General features: G+C 56.0%; 2 protein-coding genes across 6 annotated transcripts in view; one reads left to right on the top strand and one right to left on the bottom strand.

Moving 5' to 3' along the window:
* The first annotated feature begins 792 nt into the window (after positions 1–792).
* The window catches only part of LOC142881903 (putative ribonuclease ZC3H12C), an 89,943-nt gene continuing 70,932 nt past the window's right edge, over positions 793–19,803 (top strand). The window contains exons 1-6 of one of the 2 annotated variants that reach the window (XR_012925718.1): positions 793–940; positions 1,607–1,984; positions 4,983–5,119; positions 6,476–6,710; positions 7,516–7,622; positions 7,951–8,964. Coding sequence is in view for 1 of the 2 variants with exons in the window: in XM_076016360.1 (XP_075872475.1) it covers positions 1,659–1,984; positions 4,983–5,119; positions 6,476–6,710; positions 7,516–7,622; positions 7,951–8,864 (1,719 nt within the window). In the remaining variant the exon portion in view is untranslated. Of the gene's footprint in view, positions 941–1,606; positions 1,985–4,982; positions 5,120–6,475; positions 6,711–7,515; positions 7,623–7,950; positions 9,640–19,803 lie in introns of those variants that run through there. The other variant, XM_076016360.1, reaches the window with a different exon arrangement.
* tab2 (TGF-beta activated kinase 1 (MAP3K7) binding protein 2) overlaps positions 9,881–19,803 on the bottom strand; it is a 21,775-nt gene continuing 11,852 nt past the window's right edge. The window contains exons 2-7 of one of the 4 annotated variants that reach the window (XM_076016339.1): positions 19,247–19,465; positions 16,837–18,634; positions 14,956–15,116; positions 13,950–14,043; positions 13,567–13,647; positions 9,881–12,270 (exon numbers count right to left, since the gene is read on the bottom strand). In XM_076016339.1, coding sequence (XP_075872454.1) covers positions 12,152–12,270; positions 13,567–13,647; positions 13,950–14,043; positions 14,956–15,116; positions 16,837–18,634; positions 19,247–19,348 — 2,355 coding nt within the window. In that variant the 5' untranslated portion in view covers positions 19,349–19,465 and the 3' untranslated portion in view covers positions 9,881–12,151. Of the gene's footprint in view, positions 12,271–13,551; positions 13,648–13,949; positions 14,044–14,955; positions 15,117–16,836; positions 18,635–19,246; positions 19,469–19,803 lie in introns of all 4 variants that reach the window. The other 3 variants (XM_076016337.1, XM_076016338.1, XM_076016340.1) reach the window with 3 other exon arrangements.

Genomic DNA, 19,803 nt, shown 5'->3' with positions numbered 1-19,803 from the left:
TTCTAAATCCCTTCATCAGCCTGAAGCTCCCTGGAATGGCTGTGCTAGCATAGCTTAGCATCAGACAGAGTACAGAAGAGCAAATCATTCACACTCAACCTCATGCCGACGTTCTGCACTGCAGCTCCTGAAGACATCAAACATATGAGCGACATCAGTGCCAGCAGGTGGCGCAGTGCTTAGCGCTTAGCGCTGCCGCCTCGCAGCCAGGAGGTGGTGGGTTGGACTCCGGGCCTGGGACTCTAGACTGTCAGTGTGAGTGGTTGTGAGTCTGTGGGATGAACTGGCCCCTGGTCCAGGGTGCAGGGTCCAGCAGAGACCCGGGACCCTGAGCTCGGGAACACGCAGGTATGGAAGATGAATGAAGTCAACAGGCAGCCAAAGAAAAGACTAAAGATGCTTTTTATCAAAGGATGTGTTTGGAAGAATTTCAAAATAAAAGCTGTTTGAGTTATTTGACACTTTTATAGTTTCCTCCATCATTCCATCATTCCAGTCTGGGACATCAAATCCAAGGGCTTTCATTGGCTCAAACGGACTGCAGTCCAATCACAGGTTCAGAGCAGCAGCACCGCTCCTCACTGCACCCTGAACACATTCCAGACTCCTCCACCAGAGGGAGCCAGAGTGCAGAGAGTCGGTGGGCGGGACCCAGTCGGTGGTTTTGGCTGCGGACCAGCAGCAGGAAATAGAAAGAATTGACTTCTTCCTTACAGCACAGGGCGGGTCCTCCTCCTCCTCCTCCTCCTCCTGCTCTGTTTGTTTTCCTCCTGCTGCTACTTCCTCCAGTGAGCGATGACGCCAGCAGGGCGGCTCAGCCAATCACAGCCTCCCACTGGCTGACTGGGACACGGTGAGAGAGCAGCAGCTCTCTCACACACACACACACACTCAGCGGCGGCAGACGCACAACACGGATCCCATCCAGCACCTGCTGAGGGTGAGTCCAGAGGAGTGACCTCTGACCTCCTGCTACATCTCCTCCTCCTCCTCCTCCTTCTCCTTCTCTCAGCTTCAGCCTGCTGAGTTGATTCTCAGAGTGCCAATGAACCGAATGAACGACTCAGGAGTCGGAGCCGTTTCTTGTTGTTGTTGTTGTTGTTTCTCTTCCTTCTGCTTCCTCAACTCCCTGCTGAACGCTGAGGAACCTGAGGAACCAGGTTCCTCAGGTTCCTCAGGTTCCTCTTCAACGTTTTAACTCAACTCAACTTCAACGTCTCGGCGAGTCAGGAGTCTTTCTGTTCAGGTTCAAAGCGAGTCGTTTGAGTCACCCTCCACCGAGAGTGTGTGTGTGTGTGTGTGTGTGTGTGTGTGTGTGTGTGTGTGTGTGTGTGTGTGGGGCGGGGTCACTCGAGTTCTAAACGCCTGTTGGTCGACTCCTCATGTGACCTTCTGACACCTTGAGGTTAAAATGAGAGACCATCAACTTCCTGTTAGTGTCTGGTCGGGGGGTGGGGGGTGGTCTGAGGTCAGGGGGGTCGGGGGGGTCGACGTCACTGTGGCTGAAACCCTCCACGTGAGGGCTCAGCAGGGTTTCCTCCTCTCTCTCTCTGGCGCCACCTGGTGGCTCCTGCTGAGCCCTCACCTGTCCACTGACCCTCAACAGGTGGTCCACCGTGGAGACGCCGACGAGCCGCCACCAGGGGGCGAGAGGGGCCATGGAGGAGCAGCGGCGCCACCAGCAGCAGCAGAAGGTGGAGCGCTTCCTCAAGCTGGGCTACGACTACGGCGCCATCGTCAGGGTGCTGGAGAGCCTGCGGCACGACGCCCAGACCAACGACATCCTGGAGGAGCTCATCAAGACCTGCCACTCACCAGGGCCCAGGCTGGTGGCCCGCGGGTGTAGCCCCGCCCCCGCCCAGCCCAGGGCGGCGGCGGGCCAGGAGTCCGCAGGAGGTGGAGGTGGAGCAGGAGCAGCAGGAGCAGCAGGAGCAGCAGGAGGCTTCAGACCGGTGGTCATCGACGGGAGCAACGTGGCCATGAGGTGAGTCCAGGAAGGAGCTTCAAGTGGGGTCGTTCTGTTGAACCAGAACCCGAGTCCTCGAGTCCTGAAACAATGAAACTCCTCCAGTCTGAGTCGTTCTCCTCCAGTCTGAGTGGTTCTCCTCCAGTCTGCGTCGTTCTCCTCCAGTCTGCGTCGTTCTCCTCCAGTCTGAGTCTGCGTCGTTCTCCTCCAGTCTGAGTCTGAGTCGTTCTCCTCCAGTCTGAGTCGTTCTCCTCCAGTCTCAGTCGTTCTCCTCCAGTCTCAGTCGTTCTCCTCCAGTCTCAGTCGTTCTCCTCCAGCCTGAGTCGTTCTCCTCCAGTCTGAGTCGTTCTCCTCCAGTCTGAGTGGTTCTCCTCCAGTCTCAGTCGTTCTCCTCCAGCCTGAGTCGTTCTCCTCCAGTCTGAGTGGTTCTCCTCCAGTCTGAGTCGTTCTCCTCCAGTCTCAGTCGTTCTCCTCCAGTCTCAGTCGTTCTCCTCCAGCCTGAGTCGTTCTCCTCCAGTCTGAGTCGTTCTCCTCCAGTCTGAGTGGTTCTCCTCCAGTCTCAGTCGTTCTCCTCCAGCCTGAGTCGTTCTCCTCCAGTCTGAGTGGTTCTCCTCCAGTCTGAGTCGTTCTCCTCCAGTCTCAGTCGTTCTCCTCCAGTCTCAGTCGTTCTCCTCCAGCCTGAGTCGTTCTCCTCCAGTCTGAGTCGTTCTCCTCCAGTCTGAGTGGTTCTCCTCCAGTCTCAGTCGTTCTCCTCCAGCCTGAGTCGTTCTCCTCCAGTCTGAGTCGTTCTCCTCCAGCCTGAGTCGTTCTCCTCCAGCCTGAGTCGTTCTCCTCCAGCCTGAGTCGTTCTCCTCCAGTCTGAGTCGTTCTCCTCCAGTCTCAGTCGTTCTCCTCCAGTCTCAGTCGTTCTCCTCCAGTCTCAGTGGTTCTCCTCCAGTCTGAGTCGTTCTCCTCCAGTCTGAGTCGTTCTCCTCCAGTCTGAGTGGTTCTCCTCCAGTCTGAGTCGTTCTCCTCCAGTCTCAGTGGTTCTCCTCCAGCCTGAGTCGTTCTCCTCCAGTCTGAGTCGTTCTCCTCCAGTCTCAGTGGTTCTCCTCCAGTCTCAGTGGTTCTCCTCCAGTCTGAGTCGTTCTCCTCCAGTCTCAGTGGTTCTCCTCCAGTCTGAGTCGTTCTCCTCCAGTCTGAGTGGTTCTCCTCCAGTCTGAGTCGTTCTCCTCCAGCCTGAGTCGTTCTCCTCCAGTCTCAGTGGTTCTCCTCCAGTCTGAGTCGTTCTCCTCCAGTCTCAGTGGTTCTCCTCCAGTCTCAGTGGTTCTCCTCCAGTCTGAGTCGTTCTCCTCCAGCCTGAGTCGTTCTCCTCCAGTCTCAGTGGTTCTCCTCTAACTCCTCAGTGTTTGGGTTTTATTGCTCTGGTTGTTGTTCAACTTCTCTGACTCTGGTTTCTCTTCCACTTCCTCTTTTCTGTTGCCTGGTGTGAGAAGTTTTGAAAACACGCTGCGTTTCCAACGTCTTAGAAACGTCTTGAGCCGCCGCTGCCGCGACCCCTGACCCCTAATCCCTGCAGTGACGCTCACCAGCAGCAGAAACGCTTCCAGTAAACGCACCAATCGCTGTGACGCCGCTGACCTACATTTGGCAAAAAGGGAAGTTTTATTTTCTACCAATCAAACGGGTTGGAACATCGCACCACAGAGACGGCGATGATTCAAGACTTGGAAGACAATGGAAGAAAAGAAGAAAAGAAAAGAAGAGAAATGCTTTCGCAATGAATGAATGAATGAATGAAGGCGGTCGGAGGAGTCGGTGCGTCTGCGCCACACCTTGGCGCTCTCGTGGTTGTTGGACCGCGTCAGGACAGCCTGGACACCTTCCCCAGGCTCCACTCGGCCCACTCTGGACCTGGGAACAGGGTCAAAGCTCCACACCGACCACACGGGGCAGCAGAGAGTCCCACCAAGTCAGCACTGCCGCTCCAGACTTCAGTCGTCCACTTCGTGTTGGCTTTGAGGAAGTGAGAAGCTTCTCGTGCAAAGACGGACAAGGGAGAGGTTGAAGTCTCGGCGCCGCGCCCAGAGGTCTTCACGGCCCACCAGAACCAGAACCAGAACCAGAACCATGATGCTCTGCTGCACACGCAGAGGAGGCATCAAACACAGCAGCACTGTCGCTGCTCCGGCTCCTTTGAGGGCATTTTAGAAATCCTTTTCTTTCCACCGCCACCGTCACACTCTCACACACACACACACACACACACACACACACACACACACACACACACACACACACACACACACACACACACACACACTTGTGAAACTTTATGACATCAGCGTTCAGATACGACTGATATGAAGCTCGTGGATCTCAGGTTGCCGAGCAAAGTGTCTGAGCAGTCACTTCCTGCTAGCAGGCAGCAGGGGAACTCCCACACACACACACACACACACACACACACACACACACACACACACACACACACACACACACACGCACACACACACACACACCTCCAGGCAAACCCAGCCAGTTTTCTGGCTCACTGGCTGATTGAAGCGGTGCAGCTGATGGTTAGTGGGGTCATGTGACCCGGGTGGAGGAGAGTTTGACTGCAGTCCAATGATCAGAGCCACTGGATGGACCTTCTCCTGGACTCTCAGCCCAGGCCCTCCTGAGGTGGAGATGAACCAACCGATCAAAGCTGAGGCCGTCCTGGAGCAGGCAGTGCTCCGCCGGGCGTCTCGGCACCGCACTTCCCTTCCCTCGGCCTCAAAGCTCAACACAACGTGAAGGACGTGAGATCCTGTGTTGCACAAGCAGATTTCTCAAGGCCCACTTCCTGAGAGAGCAGGGCGGCAGGAGGAAGAGGAATTACAACAAGCCTCCGCAGAGAAACTGCAAGGTTCTCTTGTTTTGTGTCTTTACATCTGGTCTCAATGACAAGTGTGTGTGTGTGTGTGTGTGTCTGTGTGTGTCTGTGTGTGTGTGTCTGTGTGTGTCTGTGTGTGTCTGTGTGTGTGTGCAGCCACGGCGACAAGAAGGTGTTCTCCTGCCAGGGCCTGCGGCTGGCGGTGGACTGGTTCTGGGACAAAGGCCTGCGGGACATCACCGTCTTCATCCCACTGTGGAGGAAGCAGCCTCGAGCCGACGCCCTGATCACAGGTGAGGTCAGCGAGGTCACCTGACTGGCTGGCTGACTGGCTGGCTGACTGATGACTGGCTGGCTGACTGATGACTGACTGGCTGACTGGCTGATGACTGACTGACTGGCTGGCTGACTGACTGGCTGACTGACTGACTGACTGATGACTGGCTGGCTGACTGATGACTGACTGGCTGACTGGCTGATGACTGACTGACTGGCTGGCTGACTGACTGGCTGACTGACTGACTGACTGACTGGCTGACTGATGACTGACTGGCTGACTGACTGACTGGCTGATGACTGACTGATGACTGGCTGGCTGACTGACTGACTGGCTGATGACTGACTGGCTGACTGGCTGACTGATGACTGACTGGCTGACTGACTGACTGATGACTGGCTGACTGACTGACTGGCTGACTGATGACTGACTGACTGATGACTGACTGATGACTGGCTGGCTGGCTGATGACTGATGACTGATGACTGACTGGCTGATGACTGATGACTGATGACTGACTGACTGACTGGCTGACTGGCTGACTGGCTGACTGACTGATGACTGATGACTGACTGATGACTGGCTGACTGGCTGACTGACTGACTGATGACTGACTGACTGGCTGACTGGCTGACTGGCTGACTGACTGATGACTGACTGGCTGACTGACTGACTGGCTGATGACTGACTGATGACTGACTGACTGACTGACTGGCTGATGACTGGCTGACTGACTGACTGGCTGACTGGCTGACTGACTGGCTGTCTGACTGACTGACTGATGACTGGCTGACTGACTGACTGACTGACTGACTGGCTGACTGACTGGCTGACTGGCTGATGACTGACTGGCTGATGACTGACTGACTGATGACTGACTGACTGGCTGGCTGATGACTGACTGACTGATGACTGACTGACTGATGACTGACTGACTGACTGGCTGACTGACTGGCTGACTGGCTGATGACTGACTGACTGATGACTGACTGGCTGACTGACTGACTGACTGACTGGCTGGCTGGCTGGTTTGTGACTCAGTGGCTATGAATAGAACTAATAACCACATCCATCTCAAAAAACAAGCGTGAGCTTCCTGCTGCGCAGCCTGCTGGAGCTGCGCGTGGCTCCGCCCCCTCTCAAACACACTGTTCAACCGCAAACATTTTCATTTTTCTTCTTTTTAAAAGAGGCGCAGCAGCAGCAGCAGCAGCAGCAGCAGCTGCAGCTGCAGCTGCAGCAGCACTGTGGGGGGGAACTGACGTGGTTGTGTAACCGCAGGGGATTTTTACATTTCCTCTCTGATCTGCTGGTTGGAGATAAGCTCCCCCTGGTGGCGCTGACGGCCACGGTGTCACACGACTCTCTGCAGACCAGCACATCCTGCACCAGCTGGAGCAGCGCAAGATCCTGGTCTACACGCCGTCGCGCTGCGTCAACGGCAAGCGGGTGGTTTGCTACGACGACCGCTACATCGTCAAGCTGGCCTTCGACTCGGACGGCGTCATCGTGTCCAACGACAACTACCGAGACCTGCAGACCGAGAACCCGCGCTGGAAGAGGTTCATCGAGGAGAGGCTGCTCATGTTCAGCTTCGTCAACGACAAGTAAGACTGACAGGAGCATCCAGACTGAGACCAGACCAGACCAGACCAAGACTAGAACCATCCAGACCAGACCAGACCAAGACTGGAACCATCCAGACCAGAACAGACCAAGACTGGAAGCATCCAGACCAGAACTGACCAGGACTAGAAGCATCGAGACTGAGACCAGACCAAGACTAGAACCATCCAGACCAGACCAAGACTAGAACCATCCAGACCAGACCAGACCAAGACTGGAAGCATCCAGACCAGAACAGACCAAGACTAGAACCATCCAGACCAGACCAGGACTAGAAGCATCGAGACTGAGACCAGACCAGGACTGGAACCATCCAGACTGAGACCAGACCAAGACTAGAACCATCCAGACCAGACCAGACCAAGACTGGAAGCATCCAGACCAGAACAGACCAAGACTAGAACCATCCAGACCAGACCAGGACTAGAAGCATCGAGACTGAGAACAGACCAAGACTGGAACCATCGAGACTGAGACCAGACCAAGACTGGAACCATCCAGACTGAGACCAGACCAAGACTAGAACCATCCAGACCAGACCAAGACTGTAAGCATCCAGACCAGACCAGGACCAGGACTATAACAATATATCAGAAACCACTGAGCAGGGTGTCACCACCACAGCGTAAAACAGCAGCAGCTGGATTCCTTTTTGATATTCAGTCTTGGTTGAGTCTGGACTGGATCAAAAATCCCCAGACCAAGACTGATCTTGAGAACTACGACGCTACCTTGCGGACAGCACATACGACCCCTAGGGGTCACTGACTGAGCTCTGGTTCGCAGGTTCATGCCTCCAGACGACCCGCTGGGCCGGAACGGACCGACCATCGACGACTTACTGCGCAGGAAGCCCTGGACTCCGGAGAACAAGCTGCAGCACTGCCCCTACGGTGGGTCCAGCCTCCCCCCCTCAGCATCTCCCAGCTTCTGCTCATCATGGAACCACTGGGCGGAGCCTCCACTGCAGCCACAAAGCATAAAGCATAAGAAAAAAAAGATTATTAGAGATTTGAGCCCTGCAGTAATCAGGCTGACCTCTGCTGACCTCTGCTGACCTCAGCACAGGGTGTGGCCACTGCCATTGCGGTAATTGGTCATTGTTGTGAGAAGGTCCACCTCAGAATGAAGACAGCGCCACCACCAGGCTACAGGAGGTCCAGCAGGTCCTTCCTTTGGTCCCAGGTCTCACGTCGCTCCTTCTTCTCCTCCGTCCTGCAGGGAAAAAGTGCACGTACGGAGTCAAGTGTAAGTTCTACCACCCCGAGCGGCTCCACCAATCACAGCTCTCGGTGGCTGACGAGCTGCGGGCGCAGAGCGACCGAGCCAGGAGCTTCTCGCCCAAACCGGGCCTCCAGGAGCCCCAGCGTGGGCTGGACGGCGCCCCCCAGCAGCAGCAGCAGCAGCAGCAGCAGCAGCAGCCCAGCCTGGAGGCCGACGAGGCCTTCAGCTCCTTGGAGAGCTCCTTGTCCAGACTCTACCTGCAGGAGGCGCCCTACAGCGTGGACAGCTACAGCAGCGGCGTGGCGAGCTACGGCCCCGACAGTCACTCGCTGTCGGGCTCCTTCAGCGGCTTCACCTCCCTGGGGCCTGCAGACAGCGCCTCCTGCTGCTCCTGCACCGGCCAGCGGGCCAGGATGGCCCAGCAGCAGCACCACCAGGACCACCAGCAGCAGCAGCAGCACCACCGGGCCCACCACCACCACCAGGCCCACCACCACGATCAGGACTACCAGCACCAGCAGGCCCAGCAGCACCAGCAGGACCAGCTGCACCAGCAGGCCTGGGTCTCCTGCCCGGCTCTGCCTTCTCTCAGCAGGGGCTCCTACTCGGACATGCAGTACTTCAGGCTGCCACCGAGGGGCAGACAGAGCCACAGCCTGCCCCGGGACCCCTGGGGGCGGGACCAGTGGTGCGGGGGCGAGGTCCAGGTGCAGGCGTTGGCCGGCGAGCCGAGCAGCAGCAGCAGCAGCAGCAGCAGCAGCGGCGGCAGGCGGGGCCTGAGGAGCCAGCTGGGGGCGCTGTTCCCCCAGAGCACGGTGGAGCGGCTGCTGGACACCTACCCGCACGTGTCGGACATATCGGAACTGATGCGCTTGATCCAGAACAACTGGACCAGCGACCTGAGCTTCTAGAGCCCGGCAGCGCCCCCTGGAGGAGCGGAGTGTTCAGCAGCAGAACCGAGGACTCGGGTCTTCATAAGACTCAATGTTTCTCCTCCTGCTCCCACTCTGAGTGTGTGTTAGAGGTGCAGTGCACTCAACTTGATGAACGCGCTACTTGTTGTAGCGGCGACACGTGTCGCTTCCTCCTGTTGCCTCAAAATGAGGAAGTGTGCCACACTTTAATTGTGCGCTTCTGCAACCAGTCTCAACCACTTTTGGTTCCGGTTACTTTGTGTGTGTGTGTGTGTGTGTGTGTGTGTGTGTGTGTGTGTCCATGTTTTTACCTGAGAAAATAAAAACCAGCAACATCCCGTGGATCTCTGGTTACTGCGCCAGAGCATGGAAGCGGGGACATGAAGATAGAATTGAAGAATAAAAACAACATTTGGAGAATAAAATTGAAACCTTGCCATCACCGTCAACGGGAAGTCCGTCGAACTGTGGAGAGTGAAGTGGAAAGGCTCTGTACGTGTACGTGCGTCCATTTCATTCACAAAATTGTGTCTTTTTTTTTTTTTTTTACGTCAACATTGTTCACAAAGTTTCAACTTAAAACTCAAAGTGAAAACTTCACTAATTCTCCTCCCTGGTGTTTTCCTCTTGGTGTGGCCCGGACTCTCGGTGGTAGAACACCAAGAACAGGATTTTATTTTTCCTGGTCAACCAGGAACTTTTTCCAGGTGACCTGGTTCAGGCTTTGAAAGTCCGTCGAGTTCTTCGGTTCCTTCCTGTCATCCAGGTCACACAATAAAAGCATGCGACCAGTAAGGAAACACCTGCACTGCTTCCTGCTTCCCAGTCTGTTCGACTCTTTCCCGCCACAGCAAACCGCAAAAAACCGATTTCGACATTTGGGAAATATTAAAATCACATTGCGGAGGAAGTTGTTCAAAAACTGGTCTCTGCCGCCCCCTTGTGGCGATTAACAAACAGTACGACCGCCGGCATCAGAAAAAACAACAAAAACGAAGGGGCAAAAAAAAAACTTCAGAATAGATTTTTTTTTATTTTATTATTATTTTTACAAATAACTTATCTGTTACAAAGACAGTTTTCCCAGCTAGAATCAAAAAAACACTTTAGAATTTCCAAATGATCCTCAATCCGTCAAAATCACCGTGATTCACTGCCTTGTCACACCAAGGTGCAGCTACAGCTCCAGACTGCCTCCTAGCGGCTGGGAAGGGAAGAGGAAGTGACGCAGGAGACAATATTCCCACTTTGATTCTTTACATGGCTTTGAAAAAAAAATAAAATAAAATCGAGAAACATTTCGGGGACGCTTAAAAAACAATTAGAGGAAGAAGGGAAAGAAGAAGAGCAAGAAGAAGAAAAAGAAGAGGAAGAGGAAGAGGAAGAAGAAGAAGATGAAGAAGAAGAAGGCACGACGGGTGGAGGATGGAAGTCAAGCGCTTCCAAAGGCAAAAGGCCACAATTTCACAAGAGTGTGGGGAACAAAATGACAGATAACGATGACAATGTAACTCGTCCATGTGTCAGGTGACGGCAGGAAGTAAACTTTAGAGCGCCGCCCTCGTCCAGCCACGCTCCGGAGGATGAAGAGCACACAAGTTGTGTTGTAAAAACGTCCACAAAGCGAGTTGTGCTTTGGTGGTGGTGGTCGTGGTGGTGCTTTGACTTAACATCTATAAAGTAGAAGTCCTCAAGTGTTGCTCGGTGCTGCCGCCAGGTGGTGGACGGCCGACCTGCTGCAGGCGTATTTCATAGAAACCAGTTCACTGTGGAACCTCACAATCACACAACAACAATGACCATAGAAAATGGAAACCTGTGAGCCAATCAGCTGATCCGGGGTCTGCGGTGCCAAAGTCCTGCTGGTTCTGCTGACACACCAGCGTCTCTTGGCACTGAGGTCCAACCCCCCCCCCCCCCCCCCCCCCAAAAAAAAAAAACAAAAAAACAAAAAAACAACAACAACCCAAAAAGACCTTGAAGCTACATTCCAGTTGTCAGAAACTCTGCAGTTTGTGGATTTCTCTTCTTCTTCCTCGATTGACCTTTTTAACCTTCAGCCACCGTTCACTGTTTTAGGATCCCGGGAGGAAAAAACCCAAGCAAACAAAACAAAAAGGACAAGAAAGTGAAAGAAAGCACGAGCCAGGAGCCTCGGCCGCCGGGGGCTGAAGGTGGAGGAGGCTGCGGTGGCTTAGTGAGGGTGGGGGGACGCAGTGTCCTGCTCCTCCTGCTCCTCCTGCTGCTCCTCCTCCTCCTCTGCAAGGCTTCACCTCTCACAGACATCAAGTAAAAAGCTTGTTTGTTTTTTTTCTTTAGAAAATAAAAACAAAAATAAAAACAAGGAAACCCAACGGAGCAACGGTGCTAATGTGTTTGAAAGAGCGAATCAGAAACAACAACAACGACGTTAATAGAGTCTATAAAGCTATACTGACAGGAAATACACGTGACTCCTAGTGGGAGGAGCAAGGCCGCGGCGTGGAAGGCACTTTCCAAAAATTATGTACAGGAAACAAAAACACAGAAGAAGAAGAAGATGAGGACGAGCTCATCAGGACCTTTCAGCCACAACAAGCATGTGACCTTGATGATGTCATCAACCGGCGACCGTGGAGGGGATTGAAGGAGCGGGAGGCTCTCGGTGGCGCCCCCTGCAGCACCTCCCCACGTACAGCAAACAAACTCAACAGTCTGCCGCTGGCCCTGTTTGTGTCCCCCCCCCCCCCGACCCCACCACCACCACCACCACCACCTCAAACCCATCAGTGGCCGGATGCAGTTCCCGTACCGGCCACCAGAGGGAGGTGAAAAATAAAATATCAAAAAATAATCCAATCAGCAAAGAGGCGCTGGTCGTCCGTCCGTCCGTCCGTCCGTCCGTCCGTCCGGCGCCGTGTTTGACATCACACTGGTAATACTGTACGCAGCCTGGGGGCCCTCCGCCAGCAGGGGGCAGGAGAGGCCCCGCACCATCCAGGTAACTCAAAGCTGAGGTATGATCCAAAACAACTACTACAACAAGAGGAGGAGGAGGAGCAGGAAGAGAAGGAGGAGGAGGAGGAGGAGGAGGTGGAGGTGGAGGAAGAGGAGGGGGGGCAGGAGCAGGAGCAGGAGGAAGAGGAGGAGCAGGAGGAGGAGGAGGAGCAGGAGAGTGTAAACAGCTTCCAGTCTGCAGCGTCAGCTCTCCTCACAGGCAGGGAGCCAATCAGGGCGCAGCAGAGCAGGCCGTGTGACGAGACGTGTCGCTCCGTTGTGTGTGTGTGTGTCCTGGTGGGCGGGGCTCAGAAGTGTCGTGGGAACTCGCACTGTTCACAGCGGTTGAGGGCCGGGTGGTTGAGGAAGGTGCAGGCGGTGCAGTTCCACGGCGTTCCCTCGTCCTCCTCCTTACTGCCCGCTGAGTCTGGAGGGGGGGGGGGGGGGGGGGGGAAGAAGGGGTCAGCAGCAGGTCCACGCCCATTAACTCACACAGTCGTCCAGGAAACTGGAGTAAAGTCGCTGGCAGGCAAACAAGCATGTGTGTGTGTGTGTGTGTGTGTGTGTGTGTGAGTGTGTGTGTGTGTGTGAGTGTGTGTGTGTGTTATGAACGATACAAAGCGGCTGGCGTGCAACACTCTCACACACACACACGGTCATGCCGTCAAACATGGAGGACAGTGGGGGGCGCCAGTGAGCAGGCGATGGAGAAGGTAGCATTGTAGCATTAGCTTCATGCTCTGCTGAACCTGCTGTTTGCAACCATCCACAGGCGCCTCAGCGAGCCAACACTGCGACACCACGCTCCAGGCTCACTCTGCTACTGGAACAACAGTGAGAGGAACCATCGGTCCACTGGAGGAACCTCTGCAACCGGGCCCAAAGCCTCAAACTGCAGTGAGCCACCACCCAGCAGCAGCAGACACCTCGGCCCGACCACCGCACAGATGTGGTGGATCTGAAGCTCTCTGCTCACTGGAAGACGACATCGCTACGCTGCCCTGACTCTGGACCGCGGTTCTGGACCACGGTTCTGGAAACATCGAAGCCGAGCTGCAGGAAGTAAAAGCGCCGCTAACAAGCATCGACTCCAATGTGGAGATGAAAAGACCTGTGAATAAGTCCCAGTGCTCCCAGGTAGCCGCCATCTGGCACCAGCATACTTCTAAGGAAGCCTGGTGGGGACAATCCAGCTGCCTGACAGCAGAGCGTCTGGTTTTTAGGCTGAACGCTAGGGGGCGCCCTCAAATAAACCAACCAAGAAGGAGAAGAAGAAGAAGAAGAAGAAGAAGGTGGAGCAGGTCTCCAGGTTTGGGTGCACAGGCCACCATAGTTCACTGGCAAGCTCAGGGGAAGGATGGAGAGTGAAAGACGCCGCAATCTAAAATGTAACCACCAGATGTCGCTGTTTCTTCTTGAAATCTACAAACATTCCACAGTGGACCTTTAACGGTTGCTCTCCACCTTCTCCTGGATCTTCTGGACCTCCTGGTCTCCTCCACCAGCCCTTTGCTGTCTGCTGCTAACATTAGCTCTGACTGCTAGCTCAAAGTGCTAATGCTACAGCTGCTGCTGCTGCTGCTGCAGGACGGAGGGAGCGGTGAAGCCAGAGTTTAGGATGAGAAGCAGGAGGAGGTGGGGTGGGGTTGTTAGAGTGCTGGGGGTCAAGAGGTCAGGGGGGCGTGACCCAGCATGCATCAGGACTTACCCACAGACGAAGTACCTTTGGGTTTGGGCGGGACGGGGCCCAGGAATCCAATGTCGTCATAGAAGTTGCGGATTGCGCCGGGGTTAAAGTGTGGTCCTGCACACAGACGGACAGACTAGCTAGCAGCTGGCTGCTGGCTGACAGACCATGCTGGAGGCTTGGGATCAAAGCCAACAGCCACTTCCTGTTTCCTGCCTCATCACCTGAGCCTCTGGCTAAGCTAAGTGTTGCTAATAGGGCCACCGAATGCCCCGGCTAGGGTCTGGACCCACCAGGTCGTCCAGGAGAGGTTGAGAGCACGACCGCTAACCTGCTCAGAAGACGGCGGCGTGCAGAGGGGGAGGGGGAATGGGCGGCGGCTTAAATCCTGCAGTGCAGGTGGGCGGCGTGACACCTACCTCTGGCTTGGATGAGATCAATTTCTTTGGTGAGGCAGTCGATGTCGATCTGCAGCGTCCTGTTCTTGGACCGTAGCTGCTTCATCTCCTCAATCTGAGGGACAGGAAGTGGGACAGGAAGTGGGTCAGGAAGAGGGACAGGAAGTGGGTCAGGAAGAGGGTCAGGAAGAGGGACAGGAAGTGGGACAGGAAGTGGGTCAGGAAGTGGGACAGGAAGAGGGACAGGAAGTGGTTCAGGAAGAGGGACAGGAAGAGGGACAGGAAGTGGGTCAGGAAGAGGGACAGGAAGAGGGACAGGAAGGAGAACAGGAAGTGAGACAGGAAGTGAGACAGGAAGTGAGGAGGTGTCGGCCGCCCGCAGAAAGGTGTGCAAACAGTAGCGGCAGGCGTGTTGATGTCAATGTCCAGTGTATGGATTCCCAGGTGAGCATCAGTATCAGATCAAGTATTTGCAGTCCATATATGCAGTACAAATATTTGTGTGTAATGGAAAGTGGTTTGTGTTGTTGCATCATTGTTGATAAAATTTGCCTCATATTTTGTCACATTGTCGCTTCATTTTTATGCACTTGTGACTTTTTAGTCCAGGTTGGCCATGTGACCTGTCAGGTGACAGGTCAGGTGACGGGTCAGGTGACAGGTCAGGTGACAGGTCAGGTGACAGGTCAGGTGACGGGTCAGGAGAGTGACGGGTCAGGTGACGGGTCAGGTGGCGGGTCTGACAGGTCAGGTGACAGGTCAGGTGACAGGTCAGGTGAGTGACGGGTCAGGTGACGGGTCAGGTGGCGGGTCTGACAGGTCAGGTGACAGGTCAGGTGACGGATGTGACAGGTCAGGTGACGGGTCAGGTGACGGATGTGACAGGTCAGGTGACGGATGTGACAGGTCAGGTGACGGGTCTAACAGGTCAGGTGAGGGGTCAGGTGACAGGTCAGGTGACGGGTCAGGTGACGGGTGTGACAGGTCAGGTGACAGGTCAGGTGACAGGTCAGGTGAGGGGTCTTACGGAGGGGATCTGCGAGGCCGAGTTGCTCCTCTCCAGCCGCCTCCTGGTCAGGTCGTTCTCCATGTCGTTCACCTCCTCCTTCAGCTCCTCCAGCTTCTTCTTCTTCTGCTCCAGCTCGTGCCACAGCCGGTCCATGCGCGCCTGCTGGTGGACCAACAACGCTGCACCACACACACACACACACACACACACACACACACACACACACACACAGAGACACACACAGTGATGTCAGCTGGTTGCTCCTCTCTTCATTGTAGTTTCTACACGCAGGGATGAAGATTTGAGCTTTATAAGGTGACAAAAACCTCATGCTTAGCCCTGTGTTTCCAGCCTGCTGCTAACAGGAAGTGGCCGAGGGGAAGGAGAGGGCGCCTGCAATATTAAAACCACACAAACCTCTTGCAAACAGATGCGATGCTGCTTTTAATGACACCGCTTTTGTTCTCCAAACTGGGAGAATGTGTTTGCGCCCCCTCCTGGGCAGCGGTGGCATCGCTGCCACTGTGAGGAGAAACCCCACCAGTCCTCTGGAGCCACTGCACCAGTCAAACCAGTTCACAGGGCTCCAGGCAGGCCCCGCCCCCTAGCAGCAAGGCCCCGCCCCCTGGGCCTCATCACCTCAGATTGACCTGAGCGCAGTTTAATCCTCAACTGTCAGTGAGTTTCCCATCATGCACTGCAGCAACCTGCTGCACCTGTTGACAGGCTGGAACACTTTCTCACACACACACACACACACACACACACACACACACACACACACACACACACACACACACACACACACACACTCTGGCTGCTACTCCACAAATTACAGTCGCTCCTGTGACACACAAGTGACTCACTGACTCACTGACTCACTGACTCACTGACTGGCTGCACACGCTGCAGTCTACTTCCTGTGCTGCTGCTTTATTTCATTATTCATTGAAATACGAACACAAGTACGGTCCACTTCAACACACACACACACACACACACACACACACACACACACACACACACACACACACACACACACACACACACACACACACACACGTGGGCGGAGTCTCCAGTCGCTCCAATCGGCAGCGAGGATTCTTTCCAATCAGTCCCAGGTGGGAACAACAAGACCACACTGATCAAGAGTGGAGCTGGAGAGTGGGCGGAGCTAAGCACCCCCCCACCCTCCGTGGCTGGCTGGTGGAGCAGCCTCAGCTGTGACTCATCACAAATACGGCCAGACGCCCAAATAAGGAAGTGGTGGCAGCGGCGTGCAGCTCTGTCACGCTTGACTCACGGGTGTGTGTGTGTGTGTGTGTGTGTGAGAGAGAGGGGGGGAGGAGTCACACGGCTGTCATCAGTCCTAGCCAGTCAGCAGCCACCTGGCAGACCTGCAGCAGCAGCAGCACTGCGTTAGAACCAGCAGAATCTCTCACACACACACACACACACACACACACACACACACACACACACACACACACACACACACACACACGATACTGTGAGGGAAAATGAGCTTGCTGGCAGGCTGCAGTGGAAAAAGCATTTAGACTTTGTAACTCTGCAAAACACACACACACACACACACACACACACACACACACACACACACACACACACACACACACACACACACACACACACACACACACAGCCCAGCACTGCACTGCACTGCACTTGCTGTAGCCAAGACACGGCTAAAGGGTGCAGTCGTTAACCTGGGAGACATTTCCGTGCCCTTTGTGACATCACAACACAGAGGACACTTGTGAGAGTGAAGAAAGATTGAATGAGAGTGATATATGTACACACACACACAGTCATACACACATGAATATATATATATATATATATGTATATATATACATCGCTAGCAGCAGCAGCGCTCACCTTGTGTGTACCCTGCGTCGTCGGAGCCCACGCTGAGCCGGCGGCTCTCGCTGGGCCGCTCCCTGTGGGGCGCCAGCGGGTCGGACAGGTGCAGGGGGTCGGGGGTCTCGGTGGCGAAGGGGTGGTCCGCGGGCAGGCCCAGCAGCTTGGTGGGCTCGAAGGTGGGCGAGACCACGCCGGGCGAGACGGCGGGCGGCTTGTTGGGCGAGACGGTGATCTTGAAGGTGTACTTGGTGTTGGGCTGCGTCACCACCACGCGGGGCGACGCCCCCGCCACCACCGCGCCCACGCCGCCGCCCACGCCGCCCCCCACTCCCCCTACGCCCACGCCGCCGGCCCGGGACTTGGGCGGGTGGTGGTGGATGTAGGCGGGGCCCATGCTGACCTGGCCCGCCAGCGCCCGGCCCCCCGGGGGGCCCTGCAGGGGCGCGTTGGCTGAGATGTAGACTGTGTGGGGGTTCCGCCCCCCTGCCGCCACTCCCCCTGCCCCCGCCCCACCCCCGCCGCCGTCCTCACCGGCCGAGAAGTAGATCTTGGGTTGCGAGCGGGGGGGTCCGGCCCCAGGCTCCTCGGCGGCGCCCCCGCAGGCCGCGCTGGCGCCGGCGGGCGGGCTGGCCGAGATGTAAACGGTGGGCTGGCTGCGGCTCAGGGCGGCGCCCCCGATGGACAGAGGGGTGGTGGGCACCACCGCCGTGCCCCCCGAGGAGCCCGAGGAGGAGGAGGAGGAGGAGGGGCAGGAGGAGGAGGAGCAGGAGCGGGAGGCGGGGCCGGTCCGCAGCACGGTGGCGCTGTTGCTCCTCTGAGGAGATTCAAGCTTGATTTCGATCTGGTTCTTGCGAGGGCCGGTGGAGATGTTGTACTGACTGATGGTGGAGAGGGAGGTGGGCATGACGGAGGAGGAGGAGGAGCAGGAGGAGGTGGTGTTGGAGCAGGAGGTGGAGGAGGGCAGGAAGGAGGGCGGCTGGGCGTTGGTGGGCGAGCTGATGGGCATGTAGACGTGGGAGGTCTGGTGCTGCTGCAGCTGCTGCAGCTGCTGCTGCTGCTGCTGCTGCTGCTGCTGCTGCTGCTGCTGCGGGTGGCAGATCTGGTAGATCTGCTGCTGGGGCTGCGAGGTGGGGCTGTACTGGGCCCCGCGGCCCCCTGCCGGGCCGGGCCGGCTGCTGAAGGGCCGGATGTAGATGGAGTTTCCCTGCGGGCTGCCCAGGCCCGGCTGGGCCGCCTTGCCGTGGATGTGCAGCGAGGTGGGCGTCTTGCGGCCGGGCTGGATGTTGGGCGCCAGCGTGACGGTGATGGGGTTGAAGCGCGGCTGGTGCTGGTGCTGGTGTTGGTGCTGGTGCTGGTGTTGGTGCTGGTGGTGGTGGTGGTGGTTGCCCACCCCCTTGCCCCCCAGCGGGTACAGGCCCAGCTGCTGGGGCGGCTGAGGTTTGCGCGAGGGCTCCATGGCGCCGAAGACGCTGAGGGCGGCGCCGGGCCCCTGCAGCGGCGGCGCCGACTGCGGCTCCTGCGGGTAGAAGTCTCTGCCGCCAGCGGGGGGCGGCGTGGCCGAGGGGGGGAGGGGCCCCTCGCTCAGGCTGTGGGCCAGGGTCCGGCTGCCGTTCATCCTCAGGCCGTCCCGCCCCGGGGCCACGTGCACATGCTGAGACTGCAGGCCCAGGTTCAGCTGGGTCATGTGATGGTTGAGCAGGCGCAGGTGGGCGTGGCCGTCGGGGAAGCTGTGGTTCTCCTCGCCGCCGCTGTACAGGTAACCGTGGCTGAGCTGGGACAGGTGTTCACAGCAGGCGTCCAAGTTGTTGTTGTTCTGCAGGCGCAGGACACACACCAATCAATGCAGTGGCTCAGCAGGGCAAACAGAGAACACACACACACACACACACACACACACACACACACACACACACACACACACACACACACACACACACACACACACACACACACACACACACACACACACTTAATGGTTTGGGGTGATGAGACAAATTCAAATTTAAAAAAACTTTATTCGTCCCCAGGGGGCGACTGAAGCCACATGGAGCAGTGTTAAGGTCAAAGGTCAAAGGTCAACACTAGGATGCACTGATACCAGTTGTATGTGTACGTATGTGACAATTGTGTTAAATTTGTGTTTGTACTGCAGTGAAACTCGCGTAGTGTTGTGTGGTGTTGTTTCCTTATGTGGGATCAATAAAGCACAGCGATTCAATAAAACACGGTGAGGAATGTTGTCCAAAAAAACAAAACAATGCAAGTACTTGTGTATTAGTACTTCTATACCTGCAGACACTCACTGGATGCTTGATCACCTGCACATCTGGCAGTGAAATATTTCATCCAGTTGTGTGTGTGTGTGTGTGTGTGTGTGTGTGGGGTCATGTGACCCTGGTGCGGGGTCATGTGACCCAGGCCTCACCTGCAGCACGCACCGGGAGACGACGCCCTCTGGTACCTCGGGGAACTTCTGGCGCAGGTCGTGCAAAACCTGAGTGTCAATGCGCTGGTTTGCCTGGGCCATTCGTGAGTCGCCGGGTCGGGACCGCTGCTGCTGCTGCTGCTGCTGCTGCTGATGGGGTCGGCCAATCAGACGTCAGTCGCTGCTGCTGCTGCAAAGTGCCACCATCCTCTGGAGCATCTTCTGGAGAGAGAGAGAGAGGGAGGGGGGAGGGGTGTGTTCAAATGTTTGAGTTGATTGTCTTTTGTTCTTTTTTTGCTCTTCATCTTGAAAATCAACCGTGGTGTCAATCACAGATGAAGGAGACGCAGTGAGGGGGAGCTTTCCAGAACCGCAAGGCCGGCTGAGGAGGTTCTGGGTGTGGAACGTTCATGGTGGAATTGTGAGTTTCGAGGCAGAGACACCGAACGAATCATGTGGGGGAAAGGCCGGAGGGAAACTTTCAGAAGCATCTTTGGTGATGTTTTTTGGAAGATCCACCTGTGAAGCCAGCACACGAGTTGCATTAAAGAGGACAT

This window comes from Nelusetta ayraudi, unplaced genomic scaffold, assembly GCF_046127955.1.
Source record: "Nelusetta ayraudi isolate G7.1 ecotype Tasmania unplaced genomic scaffold, CSIRO-AGI_Nayr_v1 ptg000222l, whole genome shotgun sequence".
NCBI lineage: Eukaryota > Metazoa > Chordata > Actinopteri > Tetraodontiformes > Monacanthidae > Nelusetta > Nelusetta ayraudi.
This window is presented reverse-complemented; position numbering and strand designations above follow the sequence as displayed.